A 25283-nucleotide genomic window follows, 5' to 3' on the forward strand; every position below is an offset into this window, starting at 1 on the left:
GTTTCTCTCTCACTCACTCTCTAATAAATAAATAAATAAAATCTTTAAAAATAAATAAATAAATAAAATATCCTCACTACAAGAATACCAAATATGTTATTTTTCTAGTTCATTTTGAATAATCCATAATTATTAGTGTGACAGGATGAAGAAACTCTGAATGGAAGAAGTGATTCCTTATGATGTCCCTTCCTAATGCTAACATCTATTGAGTCTAAGATATCACTAACTTCATGTAAATACATGACAGATGGTGAAACCTATTTACTGACAAAATAAAGGAACTTAAGGAACTCATATTTCACAGCTAAAACTATATGGCTCTTAGTAAATTTACTGATTTTCAGTTTAGTTTCACTAAATTTTATGGGAAGACAATTAAACATATCGCCTGTGATTTGCAACATCAGACTCCAGGAGCACTGCAGAAAGAAAAGTGGGCTAAGGTCTGGAATTCCTTTAATATTGCCCAGTCCATTTCTAAGCATACATTAAGAGAGTTTATCTTGTATTTCATGAAAGTTCCAGCTCAAAGGGGGGCTTTCACTCAAAAGAAGTTGGGAAAAATGAATAATCCAATAGACTATAGGAAAGAAATTTCATAGAGGTTGAAGCATTGAGAAGGAACCATGAGAGAGATGAAAAGTTGACATAGGCTGAAGATAAATGCTCTAGATAGAAGGGAGTTATCAGGCTTTGACCTTAAAACCCTCAAGAAGACATATAATTGCTTCATCTTTCTTTGAGGTCAGCTGGAAGGCAGAGAGATAGTTGAAAAAATAACATGCAGTTGTGAACTACACAGTTGTCAAAAAAATATTAAAGCTGCTGAGGTTTGGCTAGGAATACATCACCTAACCAGGAGTAGAACTGGTTTTCTGTAATAGCTCATTTCATCAGTTAGATAATGTAAAGGACTGAACAAGTAAAAGGTAATTTAGAATAAGAACTTAGGCAAATTAAACTGAGATAAGTACAAAATAAGGTAGGCAGAAAAAAAAATCAACAATGTCATACCAAATACAAGCAATAAATGGTCTACAGTTACATGCCATATTTAGGAAGAGACTATTTTAGCAACATAGCAGAGCAGTATGAGGACAAGAGTGTAAGAGATTGTCACAGCTGTGACCTACTCTGGATACAACAAATACAAAAAGGAATTAAGATAAGGCATTTGACTTCTGAGCCCTACAATTACCTAACATCCTTATCAGCCACGAACCTCAAAATAACACCTGTAAGAGTAATTTTTGTTTTTAGGTAGTTTTGTATTTTGAGATAGGACATGAGTGAGATGGGATGAGATAATTCCACATGCCATGCACAATCAAGGGAAAAAGAGAACATGGTGCAGTAATGATACTACACTGTAGACATTTCAATATATAGTACTAACGAAATTCTTGTTTCAATTCATATAGAAAATCTCAACTTCCTGGGTAAAATAAGAAACCATTTAGGATAGTTATACCATTGCTCACTCAGTCCTTTGAAGGATATTCTGAAGTCTGGAAGAACTAATCCAGACTGGTATGAATGGTGAGCAATCACCTAATTTTCTTACCTATGCAATCAGGTTGATTAGACATAGTAACAGCTGAAATTTCTTTGGACAAGGAAATAGGGAAGGGTTTAGAGATCTCTGATGTTCTTAAAGGAGGCTGGGGGTTTAGAGATCTTTGATGTTCTTAAAGGAGGCTGGGAGGTAGGGCTCTTGGAAGTATTGGTACAACTGCATCTTAAGACAGCGTATGTCAAGAGCTCCAGCTGATACCTTAAATGTGAAAAAGTAAGTAGAAGGAATAGAGGGAATACCATTCACAAACCTACTGAAATTTCTTAGATACACCAGCAAAGAAGTACTGTATTTGAGAAGAGAACATGATCTTTTACAATAAATAAACTTCTTTGCAAGGTAACTAGGCTGACTTTCACAAAGGCTTATGAAGTGCAGCACTAAACAGAATGTAGAACTGTAAAAGAAAAAATAAGCTCAAGTGATGTTATTCCTTTGGCACACATTTTAAAACAAACATTAGGAGAAGGAAGGGAAAAATGAAGGGGGGGAATCGGAGGGGGAGGTGAACCATGAGAGACTATGGACTCCGAGAAACAAACTGAGGGTTTTAGAGGGGAGGGGGGTGGGGGAATGGGTTAGCCTGGTGATGGGTATTAAGGAGGGCATATATTGAATGGAGCACTGGGTGTTATACGAAAACAATGAATCATGATCACTACATCAAAAACTAATGATGTATTGTATGGTGACTAACAAAATAAAATTAAATTAAAAAAATAAAAAAACTATTTACAATGCTCTAAAGCATAAGATTTCTTATTACTATTAAATAATTAAAACATAATAATAAAAGCCACTAATCTGTGAAAATAGGTGCTTTTGCTACAGAGAAGAATGTGCTTTAATGCACTAAAAGTTGATATTGCTCATAAAGTTCTTTCTCATTTAGGCAGGAAAATGAATTGAGCTCTCTTCTCCAGGTGACTTTGCCTCTTTGACCTGCCATGGCCCAGTGCTCACTTTATCTGGTGATTCATTTTCAATAACTCCAACAGTATTTGTTCTGACATTTTAATTAAAATATGACCACTACCTCATCCTGATGATAAAAAGGTCTATGTGTGAGTGAAAACTAGCTTTTTAGTGCCTCAGTGCACCTGAGGACCCCTCTGAGCACATAGTTCTTACTAAAGAATTTCACTCAGGTTCTAAACAATACATCATTTCAAAATGGGATCACTTTAACCATTAAGATTAATGTTTAAAAATCTAAAATGACTAGAGGATGCCAAATAATGAATATGTAATTTCCTCAGCTTGTTTTTTTTTTAAAAGAAAATTAAATGCATTTAAAACGTGAAGAGCAATGATCCAAGATTCAAATTTAGTGTATTATTGGGACTATCACAAAATGAAATTAAAACAAAAAATTATGAAAAATTTCAGAAACAAGGAAAAAATTCAGTTTTGAAAAGCAAGGTAATCAAAGCCAAGGATAAAACCATGATTCCATATTAAGAATATTATCAGGTATCAAAACTTCGCAATCAAATTTTTAACAATAATTCAAACACTTATATATGAGACTTTCCAATGAATAAAATGTAAATATGAAAAAAACTAAATTCCAAACTAAAGTGAAATAAAGTTTCAGATTTCAGGATTTTGTTCACGTAGCTGAAAAAGAAACTAATTATACTGATATTAGTTCTTAAAACGGAGTTTCCTTATGTAAATATAAATGCCCCACGACATACTATCTCTGCATTAAGAAAACAAATAAGACACATAGGAAATGAACTAAAAGAAAATACAACAGGTAGGAGTAAATAAATGGTTGCCTGAACAAACATAACATCCAAAGGAAATAAAGATATATGACTCAGTGAGGAAACTGGTCATGATTCAAGTGGACATGCAAACCCTAAAATGAAAATCACCCTCGCTTCATATAAATGAATAATATCCATTAGGCTACTTTTTGATCACTTACACCCTAAATACACTACAAATAATTTGCTCCATTCATAGCTACAAGAGCTCCCCTACGATACGAGGAGAAAAATTTAAAACTTTGTGGTTGAAAAACATTTTTCCACTATGAGTAAGTAGTACAGTGGCACATATATTTTGAGAGCTAAATATTTATCACATCACTAGCAAGCTATATATTAAAGGACAATTATTAGAGGAGGGATTCCTACATTTGTCAATTAATATTGTAATATTATCTCAGCTCTCTTTTAAATGAAGATAACTTTTTCTGATAAAGGTATACTCTTTGTGTAATATCTGCAAAATGAAGAAAATTAAAAGGAAAAAAAAAAAAGTTGTCCATAATTCCACCAAAACTGAGAGATTTACAGGCAGTCTTTTTTCTACACATGTGAGTATGTATGCATATAAAAGTATATTTTTTGCACCTAATTATACATGCTGTGTGTAAAACATATTTTTCCTTTACCATTACAGAGTGAACATTTTCCCATTTTTAGGAAGAGAATGTGCTCCTTCATGCTACTAAAATGTGTAATACATCACATTTCAGTCCAGGTTGCAGAAACCTTCACGAGATATCTAAGAGGAGTAAAGTTGTTATATTACCTTTTCATCATGAATTGCTGATTATTATTCTTACCTATCTCCGTTTCAGTATATGGAGTAAACAATTTCTGCACAACTGGTTCTAAATCTTCTCTTGCTGTTTTAGAAGATGTACAAGTCAAATGAACCAAATCTGTTTAAAAAAAAAAATGTATCTTGAGTTCCTATTACACACATTTGGCACTAAACTGGTGCCAGGGGAAACAGAGAGCTAAGCAAGTCATGGCTCCTGCCTTTAAGGAATTTATAATCTAGTGATGGGAACATGTAGAAACCATAACAATATGCTATATGTGTTAATAGCTAAAATATGTGTTAACTAATAAAGAGCACACTAAGACCCAAGAGGAAGTAGCAGTTGGTGGTTCATTTTGTAAAACTAGCAGAGTAGAAAATCTTAGCAAACCATTTATTCATAGAAAGAGCTTAACTTATCCTTATAACATTCCCAAAGAGGCTGGATAAAGGACTGCTAAGCAAAGTAGAAGTATGTAAAAAAGATTGAAATGGAGCATTTACCTAGAGAACACACTTCATATTCTTCAGATGGAAGAATCCATTTATATAAACTTTACTGATAAGTTAACATATCTATTCATTATAGGGTTTTCTAAGAAACCTTTTCGGGGAACACTGCTGGCTAGGTTTGAGTGATACTTATACTTGAAAGTCCATAAGATGGCACAAATTAAAGCAGTATATAGTATTTTCAGAAATCCCAAATCACTTCCTTTTTCCATTTACAGATTCATGGGGCCTGGCCTTGGAGAATGTTTGCATTAGAGAATATCATGAACAAAAAAGGCCCTTCATAGGAGTAAAGTACGGTAGCCTAATACACTTAGAATTGCTAAAGCCCAACACACAAATATAAAGGAAGGACAAAAAGTTCTGTGTACTGAAAAAAAGGACTAAGGGGATCCCTAAATGGGAGAAATTCTTATGATCCAGGAAAGGGCTTGGGGTAGGATAAAATAATAACAGAAAAAATATATTAGAGAACAGTATAAGTACTGAGAAATTCTTTCCCCTAAAAAGCCAGTAGAAAAGTATACTCACTTCTTTTCTGAAAGTTTAGACCAGTAGACTTTTTTTTTAAACCCCAGGAAGACCGTTCAAAGCTTATCATGGAAGTTGACGTCAGAAGTGGATGCTCATTATTAAAATTCCATTCTAAGCATAAATTGAGGACTCTTAATAACCATCTGAGCTAAAATAAAATTTTGTAGTATTTTTTTTTCAGGTCCACCAAAAAAAGTGATATTCTAAGAGGGTTTCTATTTTATTTGAGAATAGTTTTTACATGATTGTAACAATGATTCCTATTGATTCTGGGATATAGTAGGACGTATGGTACTAATCATTTCAAAAGGTATAATAACCTTCACAACAAAATTATTCCTAATTAACTAAAATTTTTGAAATGCCATATAACTTTGCTGGGAAGTTTAAACTCCCTAGGTAGTTGCTGAATTAAATGGGGTATATAACTACAAAGGCAGAAATTCCTGATAAAACTTCAGAGAAACTGTCCTGTCTCATAAAATACCAATACCCAGGCCAAAGTTCTCAATTTTTCAGTTCTTCCTATTCAATTAATGTGTACTAGAGAAAAAGCAGATGAACATGAATATAAATAAAAGTATATTTTTAATATCTTAAGGGTAGACTACTGGTTCCATTTAACAGGATATATAAAAGAAATATATACTGGAGTAATTACATCCTTATGTTTTGTAACAATATTATCATAGTTTGGTTCAGGGAGTGCCACCAAAAATTTCTAGTAGTCAAGTCAGATTATCACCTTACACTTAATGAATTTTATAACAATTCTTAGAAAGAGGAGTGCCTGGGTGGCTCAGCTGGTTAAGCATCTGCCTTCGGCTCAGGTCATGATCCTGGGGTCCTGGGATCAAGCCCCTTGTCCAGCTCCCTGCTCAGTGGGAAGTCTACTTCTCCCTCTTCCTTTGCTCCTCCCCCCAATCATGCTCTCTCTCTCAAATAATAAAATCTTTATTTACAAAATAAAATAAAAATAAAAAATAATGTAAAAAAGCAAAAAACAATTCTTAGAAAGAAATACTAAAACATTCATAATGTGAATTCTAATGTCTGAACACGGATTCTGATTAGATGCTACATTATTAATTGACCTAAAAATTTAAGGTATAAACTATTTTTTTTTTCTCCCCACACTTCCTGCTTTTCCTGTTATGATTAAAGTAATATAGACTACTACTTATTTAGGAAGTTATATATGAACCTCATGGTAACCACAAACCCAAAAACTATAATAGATACAACAAAAATTAGGAGAAAGAAAGCCAAACATAACACTACAGAAACTCATCAATCACGAAGAAAGTAAGAAAGCAAGAGAGGGAAAAGAACTACACGACAACCACAAAACAATGAACAAAGTGGCAATAGAGATACCTAGCAATAATTACTTTAAATGTATTATGTGACTTTAATTCTTCTCCACAAAATTAACTTGCTCAATAAATGCTAAAAATGACTACAAACTACATCAAATGGGGCAGGTGCTTTCCTAAAAGCATTACACTTATTAATACAAATCAAAAACTATTACTAAGATTGCAGAAGATATATCAGAAGTGAAAATATTACCCATTGGCATCATGTAATATTAAAACTGACTCAAAATTTTTTAAACCTTGGCTCTAACTTTTATAAACTAAGCTCCTTTTACTTCATTTAGCAACTGCTTAAAGTCTTAATGGTCTTAAAGATGATGAAATGTATTTTCCATCACAATTTCTCTGCTGTCAATAATACTTCGATTTGATTGGCATTAAAGAAGCCTTAGGGCAATATAAGCTTTAATTCATAGAATAAAACAGTAACACTTGAAAAAGTTTGGGGAACAGAGTGCTAGTCACAATCAGTACCACTGAAACAAAGATATCTGAAATTCACAAGTCTGACATCACTCAACACGAAACTAGAAATACCACCATGCTTTCGTTTTAGTTCTCTAAAACTTCTTGTTCAAATCTGCATCTGTCCCAATGCAGTGAGACGCTCCCACAAAAGACCAGTGCAGGCCCCCGCCACAGCACTTCCCTAAAGTTTGGAGTTTTAAAAGTTAGCAGGCTTGGGGTAAATACCTAGTAGTGCAATTGCTGGGTCCTACGGTAGCTCTATTTTCAACTTTTTGAAGAACCTCCATACTGTTTTCCAGAGTGGCTGCACCAGCTTGCATTCCCACCAACAGTGTAGGAAGGTTCCCCTTTCTCCGCACCCTCGCCAACATCTGTTGTTTCGTGACTTGTTAATTTTAGCCATTCTGACTGGTGTGAGGTGGTATCTCATTGAGGTTTTGATTCGGATTTCCCTGATGCCGAGCGATGTTGAGCACTTTTTCAAGTGTCTGTTCGCCATTTGGATGTCTTTGGAAAAATGTCTGTTCATGTCTTCTGCCCATTTCTTGATTGGATTCTTTGTTCTTTGGGTGTGGAGTTTGTTACGTTCTTTATAGATTTTGGACAGCGCTCACCATAGCACATACTCTCCCCAATGTCTATCACCCAGCAACCCCATCCCTACCACTCCCCACCACTCCAGCAACCCTTAGTTTGTTTCCTGAGATTAAGAATTCCTCATATCAGTGAGATCATATGTTACATGTCTTTCTCTGACTTATTTCGCTTAACATAATACCCTCTAGTTCCATCTATGTCGTTGCAAATGGCAAGATTTCGGTTTATTTGATGGCTGCGAAATATTCCTTTTTTTTTTTTTAAAGATTTTATTTATTTATTTCAGAGAGAGAATAAGAGACAGAGAGCATGAGAGGGAGGAGGGTCAGAGGGAGAAGCAGACTCTCCGCCGAGCAGGGAGCCCGATGCGGGACTCAATCCAAGGACTCCAGGATCATGACCTGAGCCGAAGGCAGTCGCTTAACCAACTGAGCCACCCAGGTGCCCCTGGCTGTGTAATATTCCATTGTATATATAGACCAAATCTTCTTTATCCATTCATCTGTTGATGGACATCTTGGCTCTTTCCATAGTTTGGCTATTGAGGACATTGCTGCTATAAACATTGGGGTGCACATACCCCTTCGGATCACTACATTTGGGGGGTGGGAGGGATGGGGTGGCTGGGTGATAGACAATGGGGAGGGTATGTGCTATGCTGAGTGCTGGGAATTCTGTAAGACTGATGAATCATATACCTGTACCTCTAAAACAAATAATACATTATATGTTAAAAAGAAAAAACAGTAGGAAGGGAAAAATGAAGGGGGGGAATCAGAGGGGGAGACGAACCATGAGAGACCATGGACGCTGAGAAACAAACTGAGGGTTCTACAGGGGAGGTGGGTGGGGGTATGGGTTAGCCTGGTGATGGGTATTAAAGAAGGCACATATTGAATGGAGCATTGGGTGTTATATGCAAACAATGAATCATGGAACACTACATCAAGAACTAATGATGTACTGTATGGTGATTAACATAACATAGTAAAATAAAATTAAAAAAAAATAAAAATAAAGCGCCCGTCCTGCACCATTTAAAAAAAAAAAAAAGTTAGCAGGCTTGGCTGGGATAGAGCCCAAGTGCACTGCACTGCTCCAGGCAGGCAAGCAACACAGAGGCAGCATGAAAACACGTATCTGAAAAACGGTTGCAACGCACAAGAAGAAATTATTCCCTCTTCTGGGAGTGCTTCCCTGAGAACAGCAGCACAGAGACCACTCTCCACAGACAAAGGATGGCTGACTGGTGCCATTTCCCTGCTCCACCAAGTCCTACACACCCTGCACTCTGTTGGAACTACTTTTCTCCTACAACTGTGCATAAGTCCCAGTGCAACAGGCCCCTGCCCCAGAAAACCAATAGAAACCCCCACACATACAACGTATACTGACCAGAGAGTTCAGCAAGGCTTCAATTCTAGTGGAAGTAGCACCAGGTCTCACTTAACAAGTACACCAGAGTATGCCTAGTTAAAACTCCCTACACACTGGCCAAGGTCCAAACAATCCCCACTGCAGGCAGAGAGCCTCTGCAGAGGCTTGCTTGAAGGAGAGAACAGTGGAAACGCAGTAGCAGAGTGTACACAGCACACACCAGATACACTTGCCAGGCCCTGGACACTATATGACACCCTCATAAAGCCATTACTCTCTGGAGAAGGAAACATAACAGACTTTTCTAAAACAGAGAAGAAGATAGAGACTTACATAAAACGCCAAGATGGAAGAATTCATCTCAAAAGAAAGAACAAGAAAAGTTCACAGCCAGGAATGTAATTTAAACAGATGTAAGTGGGGAGCCTGCTTCTCCCTCTGCCACTACTCCCCTGCTTGTGCTCTCTGATAAATAAAAAAAATCTTTAAAAAAAAGATTTCTGGGGTTGTGTCAGAAGGACACAGGAGCACTGGCCAAAGGTTCGAAAGACGGGGAAAAGATGGTGGAGGAGTAGGGGTCCCTATTCCAACCGGTCCCCAGAATCAAGCTGGATATCCACCAGACCACTGTGAACACACAAGAAATCAGCTTGAGATGTAAGGAGATAGATCTGGAATTCTACAAACAGAATATTGCAGGTGGCTGCTTCCGAGGTAGGAAGAGGGGAGCCATGATTCTGCGGGCAGATATCCGAAGATAAACGGAAGGGGAAGGGAGCCAAGCTCTCGGGATCCTACACGGCGAGTGAGCGACAGCATCCCGAGATGCGGATGGGGCACAGACTCACAGACCGGTAGCAACAGGGAAAGGACTTTAGGGCAACCCAGGGACTGAAGCTGGAGTGGAGGGGCTGCGTGTGTGAACTGGGGGCAGCCGGCGGATTCAGAAGCACAAAGGGCAGAGACGTGCCCCGACCTGGAGGTGAGGACTGGGAATGCTGCGGAGGGTCGCACAACCCAAGATGCTGCAGTTTATAGCAGCACAGACAGAAACGGAGATAGCGTGGCCTGGAGAGCTCACTGAAGAACAGACTGTGATTGCTCTGCTCTGAGGCAGAGGGCTGGAAACAGTCTCTTCTGCTCTGACTCTCCAGAGAACAAAAGCCCCAAAAAACTGGTTTGCACTGAGCCCATCCCCCACCACAGGGGGGCAGGGCAACTCTGCCCCAATAGGGTTGCCTGAGTAACAGTGTGGCAGGCCCCTCTCCCAAAAACAGGCTGGGAAAACAAGAGGCCAGCAACCCTACGGTTCCTAGAAAACAGGTGCATTTTGCTTGAGTTCTCGTCAATAATTTGGACTCTATACATTCCCTCAACCACCCCCCAACAGAATGACTAGGAGGAGGAACCCCCAAAATAGGAAAGACTCAGAGACTATGATTTATGCAGAAGATTTACAAATGGTTGCAGATATAACCAAGATGTCAGAGACGGAATTCAGGCTAGCAGTTGTAAAGACAATCGCTAGAATGGAGAAATCAATTAATGGCAACAAAGAGTCTCTAAGGGCAGAAATGAAAGCTGAACTGGTAGAACTTAAAAATGCTATCAATGAGATCCAATCTAATCTAGATAATCTAACAACTAGGGTAAGCGAGGCAGAAGAATGAATTAGTGACCTAGAAGACCAACTAATAGACAGAAAGGGAAAAGAGGAGGCCAGGGAAAAACAACTCAGAATCCATGAAAATAGAATCAGAGAAATAAGTGACACCATGAAAGGTTCCAATGTCAGAATCATTGGGATCCCTGAGGGGGTGGAGACAGAGAGAGGACTAGAAGATATATTTGAGCAAATTGTAGCTGAGAACTTCCCTAACCTGGGGAATGAAGCAAACATTCGTGTCCTAGAGGCAGAGAGGACCCCTCCCAAGATCAAGGAAAACAGGCCAACACCCCGGCATGTAATAATAAAACCTGCAAATCACAGAACCAAGGAAATCATCTTAACGGCAGTTAGGGGGAAGAGATTCCTTACGTCCAGAGGGAGGAACATCAGAATAACATCAGACCTATCCACAGAGACCTGGCAAGCCAGAAAGGCCTGGCAAGACATATTCAGGGTACTAAGCGAGAAGAACATGCAGGCAAGAATACTTTATCTGGCAAGGCTGTCATTTAGAATGGATGGAGAGATGCAGAGCTTCCAAGACCGGGAGAAACTGAAAGAATATGTCACCACTCTGATGGCCTTTCAAGAAATATTAAGGGGGTTCTATAAAAGGAGAAACACCCGAAGAGTGATACAGAAAAGAAACTGGGACACCTGGGTGGCTCAGTCATTAAGCATCTGCCTTCAGCTCAGGTCATGGTCCCAGGGTCCTGGGTTTGAGCCCCACATGGGGCTCCCTGCTCCGCGGGAAGCCTGCTTCTCCCTCTCCCACTCCCCCTGCTTCTCTTCCCTCTTTTGCTGTCTCTCTCTCTGTCAAATAAATAAAATATTTATATAAAAAAAAGAAATTTACAGGGACAATCTATAAAAACAAGGTCTTCACAGGCAACATGATGACAATTAATTCATATCTTCCAATAATCACTCTCAACGTGAATGGCCTAAATGCTCCCATAAAACGGCACAGGGTTGCAGATTGGATAAAAAGACAGGACCCATCCATATGCTGTCTACAAGAGACTCATTCTGAACCTAAAGATACATCCAGACTGAAAGTGAAGGGATGGAGATCCATCTTCCATGCCAGAGGACCTCAAAAAAAGCTGGGATAGCAATTCTTATTTCAGACAAATTAGATTTCAAACTAAAGTCTGTAATAAGAGACACAGAAGGACACTATATCATTCTTAAAGGGTCTGTCCAACAAGATCTAACAACTGTAAATATCTACACCCCCAACATAGGAGCAACCATCTACATAAGCCAACTGTTCACCAAAATAAAGAGTCATACTAATAACAATACGTTAATTGTAGGAGACCTCAATACTCCACTCTCAGCAATGGACAGATCATCTAAGCAGAAAATCAACAAAGAAACAAGAGCTTTGAATGACACACTGGACCAGATGGACCTCATAGATATATGCAGAACATTCCACCCTAAAACAACAGAATAGTCACTCTTACCGAGTGCACATTGAATTTTCTCCACAAAAGACCACATACTGGGTCACAAATCAGGTCTCAAATGATACCAAAAGATCGAGATTATTCCCTGCATATTCTCAGACCATAATGCTTTAAAATGAACTCAATCACAAGAAAGAAGAGAAATAATTAAAATTAGAGCAGAAATCAATGAATTAGAAACCAGAAACACAGTAGATCAGATCAACGAAAGTAGTAGTTGGGTTCTTTGAAAGAATTAATAAGATCGATAAACCACTGGCCAGACTTATCCAAAAGAAAAGAGAAAGGACCCAAATTAATAAAATTATGAATGAAAGGGAAGAGAGATCATGACTAACACCAAGGAAATAGAAACAATTAGAAATTATTATCAACAACTAAATGCCAATAAACCAAGCAATCTGGATGAAATGGATGCCTTCCTGGAAACCTATAAACTCTGAAGCCTGAAACAGGAAGAAATTGACAAACTGAAGAGGCCAATAATCAGTCAGGAGATTGAAGCAGTGATCAAAAACCTCCCAAAAAACAGGAGTCCAGGGCCTGATGGATTCCCTGGGGAATTCTACCAAACATTCAAAGAAGAAATAATATCTATTCTCCTGACGCTGTTTTTAAAAAAAAACAGAAACGGAAGGAAATCTTCCAGACTCAGTCTATGATGCAGCATTACCTTAATCCCCAAAGCAGCCAAAGACCCCATCAAAAAGGAGAATTTCAGACCAATACCCTGATAAATATGGATTCCAAAATCCTCAACAAATCCCTAGCTAATAGGATCCAACAATACATTAAAAGGAACATCCACCACGACCAAGTGGGATTTATCCCCAGCATGCAAGTGTGGTTCAACATTTGCAAATCAATGAATGTGACAGAACACATTAATAAGAGAAGAGAGAAGAACCATATGGTCCTCTCAATTGATGCAGAAAAAGCATTTGACAAAATACAGCATCCTTTCCTGATGAAAACTCTTCAGAGTATATGGATAGAGGGAACATTCCTCAAGTTCATAAAATCCATCTATGAAAAACTCAAAGCGAATATCATCCTCAATGGGGAAAAGCAGAGAGCCTTTCCCTTAAAAGATCAGGAACACATCAAGATGCCCACTCTCGCCACTATTGTTCAACATAGTACTAGAAGTCCTAGCAACAGCAATCAGACAACAAAAAGAAATAAAAGGTATTCAAATTGGCAAAGAAGAAGTCAAACTCTCTTTTCTTTTTTGTTTTTTTTATAAAGGAACTCCATTTTTATTATAAGGAAAATCAAATTTTTTGAGAAAACCAATTTATGTATGACATAATTATGTTCCCTTACAAAGTGACTTTTTAAGAATATAAAAGATAATTAAAATAAATCTATTTCTATCTTATCATGATTTTAGTTTATAACTGGAATATTGCCAAGTTTCTAAAAAGTTACACCACTAAATTGTTACCTTTCTTCTGTGTTCTGGTCAAAGAGCAGGCATAAAATTATATTCTCTTAACTGGCCTATGACTTGAAAATCTCTTTGAAAATTATAATAAGATATGTAAAATATACACCTTCATCTAATTTTTTTTATGTTGTGGGGATGAATGATTTGCAAAATATGTTTAAAAAATCTTCCTATCCCCTGGAGCTTATTACTAAGAAAATTGAGATGACCAACTAGGTTGCTCTATTACTATCAAATAAATACATCAGCTAAAAAAGAAAATGGAATATTCACACCAAGTACATTCACTAACATAAGTGTGTTTGTGGTAAAGAGTTAGAATTACATGTTCATGTTGGACTGGGGTGGAAACAGAATTGGCAGTTATGGGATTGGACTTCTTTTATACTTGGTAGTTTGGACATCCTTCCTAAGGAGTTCATTTACTTTATTAGCAGGGGACATTTTTGGCTTTGACCATATCTGGGGGCTCTGAGGTAGTTAAAGGATATTTATAGGATCTCAATAATTAGGACCTGCATGCACCTTACTTACAGCAAACCCACTGCTGAGGGGGGAATTTCTAGGCGCTGTCTGGCCCTTAGGCCTGAAAGTCCTTACAGCCACCTCTGGATTGGTACATGATGTCTTCTGGGCAATGAAAGGGTAGGATGGGGTTTGTATCCATCCCTGTGGGTTACATGCTCCCCTGAAACCTTGAGGATAGAGGCTACCCTACAGTATGCTTTCTAAAAACTGTCTGCAGCAGTAAGAACAGCAAGAACGTATTTTATGATGAGAGGAAGAGAAATTTTTCAAAGACCCAGAACAAAAGGGTGTTTCTAGGTTTTTCAAAGGTTATGAAAGAATAAACCTGAGATGATGATAACAGACACTCTGCTCAAGCTGTTTTAGGAAGCCTTCTTTTTATCTAATATTATCATTCATATTATTAGCCATGCAAAACAGATTTCCCTACCTCCAATTTTCAAAAAGAATATCTGATTCTGTTTTAGTGATTTTAGATGCTATTACTTATTATCCTTTAATAAATCAATCAACAAATTATCAGAACATCTAAATATCCAATCTTACTTTTATCTGGACAATTTTAACTTCATCAAAGCTTATATCGGTAAGAGATTTCTTCGTCTGGCCTCTTCTGTGTCCAAATTTACACTTATTTCTCATCACTTGTTCATCATCTTCTATGGGTCTCCGAACATATTTAAAGCGATCTTTGAGAGCTCGTTTCCATAAAAAAAAGCCACAGCCATCGTCGTCCAGGAAAGGGTGGGCCTGCAGCAAGGCGCTGACCACATCATTGTACTGCTGGGTGCTGGGATACAGTGAGCCTTCCCAATACTTAGTCATGTCGGTCTGGAGAAACTCAATTGATCCTTATCCTCATGCTGTGATCGGGACACTTCTGTTCTGCTAACATGCATTTGACATCATAGGGAAATTCTGGTAAAACATAGGACTTAGTCCATTGCAATGCTTTATTCCTTGCTAGAACATGTTTCATATTCCTTCTCTGTTTCAGTACTCTTTGGTCAATTAGTCCATTATCAAGGTTTTCGGCTGCATAGAACGATGGTGTCTGCTTCCCACGGTTGGCAGGACTAGGGGACTCTTCATCCTCTGGGTCTGCTCCTGCTTGAGCAAGAGGGGCTGTTTCTCTAGGGCTTCCAAAGGACTCCAGTCTTTGACTCTCCTGCTTATATTTTTTAATTAAATCCATCTGAACAGCCTGGTGCCCAATTTTCTTTACCAGTTGCTGAACCATCCGATCATTAAGTGCTAGAAGAGCGGCCCCACTTACTTCTTCCTCTTGAAACCTATGAACTAGCTCTCCTAAGTTTTTCTCCACCAACCAAATGCAGACCTGAAAAACTGACCAGGTTTCCATGGCTGTGTCCTGTGAATACACCTTCTCCTACTTTTTTTCCATAGGCATCCCTCAGCTTTACTAACAGACCGCCAAAGCTGTACAATGATACCCAATCCTGTACCATTCCAAACTCTCTTTTCAAAGATGACATGATACTTTATGTGGAACACCCAAAAGACTCCACCCCCAAATTACTAGAACTCATACAGCAATTCAGTAATGTGGCAGGATACAAAATCAATGTACAGAAATCAGTTGCTTTCTTACACACCAGCAAAGCAACTGTAGAAAGAGAGATTAGAGAAACGATTCCATTTACAATAGCACCAAAAACCGTAAGCTACCTCGGAATAAACCGAACCAAAGCCGTAAAGGATCTATACTCTAGTAACTACAGAATACTCATGAAAGAAACTGAAGACACAAAAAGATCAGAAAACATTCCATGCTCATGGATTGGTAGAATAATCATTGTTAAAATGTCTATGCTACCCAGAGCAATCTATACCTTCAATGCCATCCCGATCAAAATTCCAATGACATTTTTCAACATGCTGGAAAAAACAGTGCTAAAATTTGTATGGAATCAGAAAAGACCCAGAATCACCAAGGAAATATTGAAAAAGAAAAACAAAGCTGGGGGCATCACATTGCCCCATTTCAAGCTGTGTTACAAAGCAGTGATCACCAAGACAGCATGGTACTGGCACAAAAACAGACATATAGACCAATGGAACAGAATAGAGAACCCAGATATGGACCCTCAACTCTATGGTAAATAATCTTTGACAAAGCAGGAAAAAACATGCAACGGAAAAAAGACAGTCTCTTCAAAAAATGGTGCTGGGAAAATTGGACAGCCACATGCAGAATGAAATTCGACCATTCTCTAACACCATACACAAAGATAAACTCAAAATGGATGAAAGACCTCAATGTGAGATAGGAATCCATCAAAATCCTAGAGCAGAACATAGGCAGTAGCCTCTGTGACATCGGCCACAGCAACTTCTTTCATGATACATCTCCAAAGGCTAGTGAAACAAAAGCAAAAATGAACTTTTGGGACTTCAGCAAGATAAAAAGCTTCTGCACAGCAAAGGAAACAAAACAAAGAGGTAAGCCATAGAATGGGAGAAGATATTTGCAAATGACACTACAGATAAAGGGCTGGTATCCAAGATCTATAAAGAATTCTCAAATGCAACACCCAAAAAACAAATAATCAAGTCAAAAAATGGGCAGGAGACATGAACAGAAATTTCTCCAAAGATGACATACAAATGGCTAACAGACACATGAACAAATGTTCACCATCATTAGCCATCAGGAAAATTCAAATCAAAACCACAATGAGATACCACCTTACACCAGTTAGAATGGCAAAAATTGACAAGGCAAGAAACAAGAAATGGTGAAGAGGTTGTGGAGAAAGGGGAACCCTCTTACACTGTTGGTGGGAATGCAAGTTGGTACAGCCACTTTGGAAAACAGTGTGGAGGTTCCTCAGAAAATTAACAATAGAGCTACCCTATGATCCAGCAATTGCACTCCTGGGTATTTACTCCAGAGACACAGATGTAGTGAAAAGAAGGGCCACATGCACCCCAATATTCATAGCAGCAGTGTCCGCAATAGCCAAACTGTGGAAAGAGCTGAGATGCCCTTCAACAGATGAATGGATAAAGAAGATGTGGTCCATATATACAATGGAATATTACTCAGCCATCAGAAAAGATGAATACCCACCTTTTACATCAACATTCATGGGAGTGGAGGAGATTATGCTAAGTGAAATAAGTCAAGCAGGGAAAGTCAATTATCATACGTTTTCACTTATTTGTGGAACATAAGGAATAGCACGGAGGATATCAGGAGAAGAAAGGGAAAAATGAAGGTGGGGAAATCAGAGGGGTAGATGAACCATGAGAGACAATGGACTCCGAGAAACAAACTGAGGGTTCTAGAGGGGAGGGGGGTGGGAGGATGGGTTAGCCTGGTGATGGGTATTGAGGAGGGCATGTTCTGCATGGAGCACTGGGTGTTATGCACAAACAATGAATCATGGAACACTACATCTAAAACTAACGATGTAATGTATGGGGATTAACATAACAATAAAAAACCTAATGATGTATTGTATGGTGACATAACATAATAAAATAAAATTAAAAAAAAACAGATATAAGTAAAATGCCTGGAGATTTTAAAGCAATAATCATAATGATATCCACCAGGCTTGAGAAAAGAATAGAATACTTCAGGGAGGCCCTTACCAGAGATAAAGGTGTTAATAAAAAGTCAGAAATGAAAAATGCTGTAAGTAAGATTTTTTTTTTTAAAAACTGAGATTCCAAAAAGACTGGATGTAATGACAACAAGGATAGAGGAAGCAGAGGAATGAATGAGTGATATAGAAAACAGAATAATGGCAAATAATGAAGGTGAACAAAACAGAGAAAGAAGAATTATTGAGCACAAGAACAGACAGGGAACTCAGTGATTCCATCAAATGTAGTAACATTCGTATAGTAAGAATCCAACAAAAAAAGAGAGAAAAGGGGGCAGAAGGTTTATTTGAGGAAATAATAGATAAAAACTTCCCTAATCTAGGGAACAAAACAGACATCCAAATCCAGGAGGCACACAGAACTCTCACTAAAATCAACAAAAGCAGGCCAACACTAAGACATATTGTAGTAAAATTTGCAAAATATAGTATTAAAGAAAAAATCCTAAAAACAGTAAGACAAGTCCCTAACTTACAAGGGAAGACCTAAAAGGCTAGCTGCAGATCATTCCACAAAATTGGCAAGCCAGAAAGGAGTGGCATAATATATTCAACTTCCTGAATGGGAAAAATCTGCAGCAAAGAATACTCTATGCAGCAAAGCTATCATTCAGAATAGGAGAGATAAAGAGCTTCTCAGACAAACAAAAACTAAAGGAGTTTGTGACCACTAAACCAGTCCTGAAAAAAAATATTAAAGGGGACTCTTTGGGAAGGAAAAAGCGACAAAGACTAAAAAGGAACAGAGAAAATCTCCAGAAAATGACAAAACAAGTAATAAAATAGCAGTAATAAAATTCATATCTATCAATAATTACTCTGAATGAAAATGGACTAAACACTCCAATCAAAAGACATAGGGTATAAGAATGGATTAAAAAAACAATACCCATCTATATGCTGCCTATAAGAGACTCATTTTAGACCTAAAAACACCTGCAGATTGAAAGTGAGGGGATGGAGAAATATTTCTCATGCAAATGAAAGTCAAAAGAAAGATGGAGTAACAATACTTGTATCAGACAAACTAGATTTTAAACCAAATGCCTTAAGAAGAGATGAAGAAGGGCACTATATCATAATAAAGGGGACTATCCAAGAAGATCAAACAATTAAACTTATGCCCCCAACATGGGAACACCCAAATATTATAGAACAATTAATAACAAACTAAAAGGCAGTAATTGATAATAATACAATAGTAGGCGACTTAAACATCCCACTTATAGCAATGGACAGATCACTTAAGCAGAAAATCAACAAGAAAACAATGGCTTTAAATGACACACTGGATCAGACGGACTTAACAGATATCCAACTTAAAGCAGAAGAATGCACATTCTTTTCAAGTGCACAGGGGACATTCTCCAGAATAGATCACACATTATATAAAAAAAAAAAAATCAAGCCTCAACAAGTACAAAAAGACAGATCATACCTATTCTATGAAAACTGAAGTCAACCACAAGAAAAATTTGGAAAGACCACAAATACATGGATTTTAAACAACATGCTACTAACAAATGGGCCACCCAGGAAATCAAAGAAGAAGAAAAAACCATGGAAACAAATGAAAATGAAAACACAATGGTTCAAAACCTTTGGGATGCAGCAAAAGTGGTCGTAAGAGGGAAGTATACAGCAATACAGGCCTACCTCAAGAAACAAGAAAAATCTCAAATACACAACCTAATCTTACACCTACAGCAGCTAGAATAAGAACCATGAACGAAGCCAAAAGCTAGCAGAAGAAAGGAAATAATAAAGATTAAAGCAGAAATAAATGATACAGAAATTAAAATAACCAGTAAAACAGATTAATGGAACCAGGAACTGGTTCTTTGAAAGAATTAATAAAATTGATAAACCCCAGCCAGACTTATCAAAAAGAAAAGAGAAAGGAACCAAATAAATGACAAATGAGAGAGGAGAAATCACAACTGACACCACAGAAATATAAGAGAATATTATGAAAAACTATATGCCAACAGATTGGACAACCTGGAAGAAGTGGGTAAATTCCTAGAAACAGAAACTACAAAAACTGAAACAGGAAGAAATATAAAATTTGAACAGACCATAACCAGCAAATAATTCAATCAGTAATCAAAAATCTGCCAACAAACAAAACTGCAGGTCCAGATGGCTTCCCAGGGGACTTTTACCAAACATTTAAAGAAGGGTTAATAACTACCTATTCTTCTCAAAATATTCCAAAACACAGCAATGGAAGGAAAATATCCAAACTCATTCCATGAGGACAGCATTTTCCAAAATAAAATCTAGTTTGTCTGATTCCAAAACAAGACAAAGACTCCACTAAAAAATAGAACTACAGGCTAATATCCTTCATGAACATGGATGCAAAAATTCTCAACAAGATACTAGCAAATTGAATCCAACAGTACATGAAAAGCAACATTCACCACAATCAAGTGGGATTTATTCCTGGGCTGCAAGGGTGGTTCAATATTTGTAAATCAATTAATGTGGCAAACCACATTAATAAAAGATAAGAACCATATGATCTTTTCAATAGATGCAGAAAAAAACATTTGACAATGTACAACATCCATTCTTGATAAAAACCCTTAACAAAATATGGATAGAGGGAACATACCTCAACATAATAAAGGCCATATATAAAAAAAAAAACACAGCTAATATCATCCTCAATGGGGAAAAACTGAGATTTTCCTTTAAGGTCAGGAACAAGATGGGGATGTCCACTCTAACCACCATTATTTAACACAGCAATGGAAGTCCTAGACACAGCAATCAGACAACAAAAAGAAGTAGAAGGCATCCAAATTGGTAAGGAAGAAGTCAAACTTTCACTATTTGCAGATGACACGATACTCTATATAGAAAACCCGAAAGACTCCACCAAAAAATTGCTAGAACTGATACACAAATTCAAGCAATTCACAGGATATAAAACCAATGCTGAGAAACCTGTTGCGTTTCTATACACCAATAATGAAGCAGAAAGAGAAATCAAGGAATCAGTCCCATTTATAATTGCACCCAAACCCATAAAATACCTAGGAATAAACATAAAAGATCGGAACTCTGAAAACTATAAAACACTGAAGAAAGAACCTGAAGATGACACAAAGAAATGGAAAAACATTCCATACTCATAGGAAGAACAAATATTGTTAAAATGTCCATGCTACCCAAAGCAATCTACATATTTAATGCAATTCATATCAAAATACCTACAGCATTTTTCACAGAGCTAGAACAAATAATCCGCAAATTCGTATGGAACCACAAAAGACCCCTAATAGCCAAAGCAATCCTGGAAAAGAAAAGCAAAGCTAGAGGCATCACAATTCCGCACTTAAAGCTATGTTACAAACCTGTAGTCATCAAAACAATACGGAACTGGCACAAAAACAGAGACCCAGATCAATGGAACAGAATAGAGAACCCAGAAATGGACCCAACTAATCTTCCAGAAAGCAGGAAATGCAATGGGAAAAAGAGAGTCTTTTCAGCAAATGGTGTTGGGAAAATTGGACAACCACATGCAAAAGAATGAAACTGGACCACTTTCTTACACAAGAATAAACTCAAAAACGGATGAAAGACCTAAATATGAGACAGGAAACCATTAAAATCTTAGAGGAGAACACATGCTGAATCCTCTTTCTCCTCAGCCATAGCAACTTCTTACTAGACACATCTCTGGAGGCAAGGGAAACAAAAGCAAAAATGAACTATTGGGACTAATAGACATGAAAAGATGCTCAACATCACTCATCATCAGGGAAATACAAATCAAAACCAGGATGAGATAACATCTTATACCTACCAGAATGGCTAAAACTAACAACAGAGGAATTAACAGATGTTGGCAATGATGTAGAGAAAGGGGAACTCTTACATTGTTAGTGGGAATGCAAACTTGTGCAGCCACTCTACTCTGGAAAACAGTATGGAGGTTCCTCAAAAGTTAAAAATAGAACTACCCTAATGACCCAGCAATTGCACTACTAGGTATTTGCCCAAAGGATACAAAAATACTGATTTAAAGGAGGACATGCACCCAATGTTTATAGCAGCATTACCAACAATAGCCAAACTATGGGAAGAGCCCAAATGTCCATCAACTGATGAATGGATAAAGAAGATGGTGTGTGTGGAATACTACCCACCCAATCAAAAAGAATAAAATGAATAAAATCTTACCATTTGCAATGCCGCTGATGGAGCTAGAGTGTATTATGGTAGAGAAAAAAGTCAGAGAAACAAATAGCATATGATTTCACTTATAGATGGAATTTAAGAAACAAACAGATGAACATAGGAGAAGGGGACAGAAAATAAAAGAGGGGGAGGCAAACCATAAGAGACTCTTAACTCTAGAAAACAAACTGAGGGTTGATGGAGAGGAGGTGGGCAGGTGATGGGCTAAATGGGTGATGGATATTAAGGACTGCACCTGTTGTGATGAGCACAGGGTATTATTTTTAAGTGATGAATCACTAAAATTCTACTCCTGACACTAATGTTACACTATACCTTAACTAACTAGAATTTACATAAAAACTTGAAACAAACACAAAAAAGGAAAAAAAAATTGTATCATGAATTTTATTAATATATACTACATACTATACATTTAGCTATATATTAGTATTTGTAATAAATTACTAATATCTTTAGTAAATTACACACATATAATTATATAGTACATGTTTTATATGTTTATATATAATGAAATATTACACAGCCATAAAATGGATGAGATTTTGCTATTTGCAACAACATGGACAGACCTATAAAATGTTATTCTAATTGAAATAAATCAGACTGAGAAAGACAAATACCATATGATTTCACTCTTATCTGGAGTCTAATGAAAAAAAAAATGAATGAATAAACAAGGAAAAAACAGAATCAGACTTCTAAATAGAGATCAAACTAATGGTTGTCAGTGGTAAGGGGAGTAAGGTGATGTGATGGACAAAATGGATGAAGGGAAGTGGGAGATACAGGCTTCCAGTTATGGAATAAACAAGTCACGGGAATAAAAGGTATAGCATAGCGAATATGGTCAATAATGTTGTAGCAGCACTGTATGGGAAGAGAGGGTAGCTACATTTGTGGGGAGCACAGCATAATGTATATGGAAGTTGAACTGCTTTGTTGTACACCTCAAGCTAATGTAACATTATGTGTCACCTATATTCAAAAAAATTTTTTAAGTGAAAACATATTTCTTGAGTTTTATAAGTGCCATACACTGTTCACATGAATCTGATCCTTGTAACAGTCCTGAGGTATAAATACTATCATTATCCCTATTTTATAGATGGGGAAGCTGAGGTACAGAGAGATTAAGCAACTTCCCTAAGGTCATTCAGCTATTATGTAAAAGAGTTAGTATTTGAACCCAGCCTATGTTCTCAACTACCATATAACAGTGTATTGTTAGAATGCATCTTCCTGGTTAACTGAACTGTTTAGCTGCCTTGGAAGTACCTTTTGTATATACTATTTCTATACTATATGAAAGTAAACTTCAGTTGTACACATATAGCTTTACAAATTCAAAATCAAGTCAAAGATAAGGCAATATGATATCCATGAAAAGTCATTAAATTAAAGAGACTAAAAGGTGAAAGTAAACTTAACGTATTTTAAAGATTTTATTTATTTATTTGACAGAGAGAGACACAGCGAGAGAGGGAACACAGGCAGGGGGAGTGGGAGAGGGAGAAGCAGGCTTCCCGCCGAGCAGGGAGCCCGATGTAGGGCTCGATCCCAGGACCCTAGGATCACAACCTGAGCCGAAGGCAGACGCTTAACGACTGAGCCACCCAGGTGCCCCAAACTTAACGTATTTTAATGTCTTAAGCACATTTTTGGTCATATACTTAAAACTACAGTGCATTTGCATAGCATAGGATAAAGAATAAAAAGTCTAAAATATGTGATCTGTAAAAAGAAAAATTAAAATTGCTTAACAATTGATCACTTCCTTTGTTAATGTCTAAAGATTAAATTGATTTTAGTATTACACTTGAATACATGATTTTTATGATATTTTCTACTCTGAATAAGAAATCTGTATTTATTTGGTATATTTTTATCAAACAAATTTGTTTTTATGAATTAATATTCTGACTAATCAAAATAGAAAAAAAATGGTTGAAAAATTAAAAATACTGTGAGAATTATATATCTTATTAAACAATGCCTACAATCTCCTAAACAGGATATTTTCTTTAACAAAAACTACAAAATGAATTTTATGTATTATACTTTACTGAATGCAACACAGTAACTGAATAGTATTTAACGTAAAGTACCACAGTATTTGTCAACCTTGAATTACACCATAAAAAGTTACAAAATTCTACCTGTTCTTAATGGAAAGAAAGTAGAAGTTGGTGCTGATTCAAGAATGGGTGAATTTGATCAGTTGATACTGAAAAGAGATAAAGATTAACTGAGTATGAGGATTAGTCAAGAAGTGAGAATATTCTCAGAAAGAATAACATAAAACCTTCATTAGCTAAAAGAGTACCTGAGCAATTTAAATTCTTTATCTTCCCAGTTACTTAACTGGGAAAAATACCTTTGAAATCAGTAACATCCTTAAAAGGAAAATAAATCTTTACATATTGATTACTATGGCTAATGAAGAATGGAGTACACTAGATTTAGACATTAATTAAACCCAGTATTTAAAAGTAAAAAAGACTTAAATTTTACTAAAGAATTCCCATATTTTCTCTAAAGCCATAATTTTGTAGTATGTCTTACAAACAAGCCAATTTGCTCATGAATATCTTTAAAATGCATTTCTTTGTTAAAAAAACTAAATAAATCACAATACTTCACATCATTTACTTTCTATAAATTTCATTTTATTACCTTTGAGGAATGAGTGTAACCCACAAAGTCTCACTGGTATGTATTTTGATTATGTTTGATTTACTCAGGTGCAACTGCATTAGTTACAGCGCTTACCAACATTTGTCTTCCAGTGATTCTTCCAATAGGAAGAGCAGTGAGTTTAGTTCATAATTTTGTCATTACAGTCTCAAATTTTAAGCCAAGTGAAGGCATTTGGTTCCACTCAGCTGGACATACTAATTATATGCCTGTCATTTATATAATGAGACCAGTCTAGATGTATTTGTCTACTTAAGTAATTGTTTTAAGGGAAAATTGTAACAATGAAACCTGCTTAATAATTAAATAACAAATTTATACAGTATTTAGAATTTACTCTTCCTAAATACTATTTTACTTTTTGATTTCTACAATCAGCACATAGATGATCATTAACAGCTCAACACTATTAGTATAAATATGAGAAATCTACAACATAGCTAAGCTAACCCAGATACATGAGCATTCAGACAGAATAGTAAAAAATGTTCTCTCAGGAATCCTAATTGAGACTAATTCTTCTGAAGATACTTTTTTTTTTAAAGTATGAATGCTGTCAAATTCCATACTATCCTCCCTTAATAGGTGGGATTCTTATACCATTT

At 36.8% G+C, this 25283-nt stretch overlaps 1 protein-coding gene across 7 annotated transcripts in view; it reads right to left on the minus strand.

Moving 5' to 3' along the window:
* Positions 1-25283, minus strand: part of CHM (CHM Rab escort protein) — a 218423-nt gene that overhangs the window by 22694 nt on the left and 170446 nt on the right. For 6 of the 7 annotated variants that reach the window (XM_064574309.1, XM_064574310.1, XM_064574312.1 and 3 more), the window contains one exon: positions 4161-4259. In XM_064574309.1, the coding sequence (XP_064430379.1) occupies positions 4161-4259 (99 nt within the window). Of the gene's footprint in view, positions 1-4160; positions 4260-24140; positions 24209-25283 lie in introns of those variants that run through there. The other variant, XM_045880059.2, reaches the window with a different exon arrangement.

The sequence above is a fragment of the Mirounga angustirostris genome, unplaced genomic scaffold, assembly GCF_029215605.1.
Source record: "Mirounga angustirostris isolate CCGP_5_RB_7025 unplaced genomic scaffold, mMirAng1.0.hap1 SCAF_11, whole genome shotgun sequence".
In the NCBI taxonomy this organism is placed as follows: Eukaryota; Metazoa; Chordata; class Mammalia; order Carnivora; family Phocidae; genus Mirounga; species Mirounga angustirostris.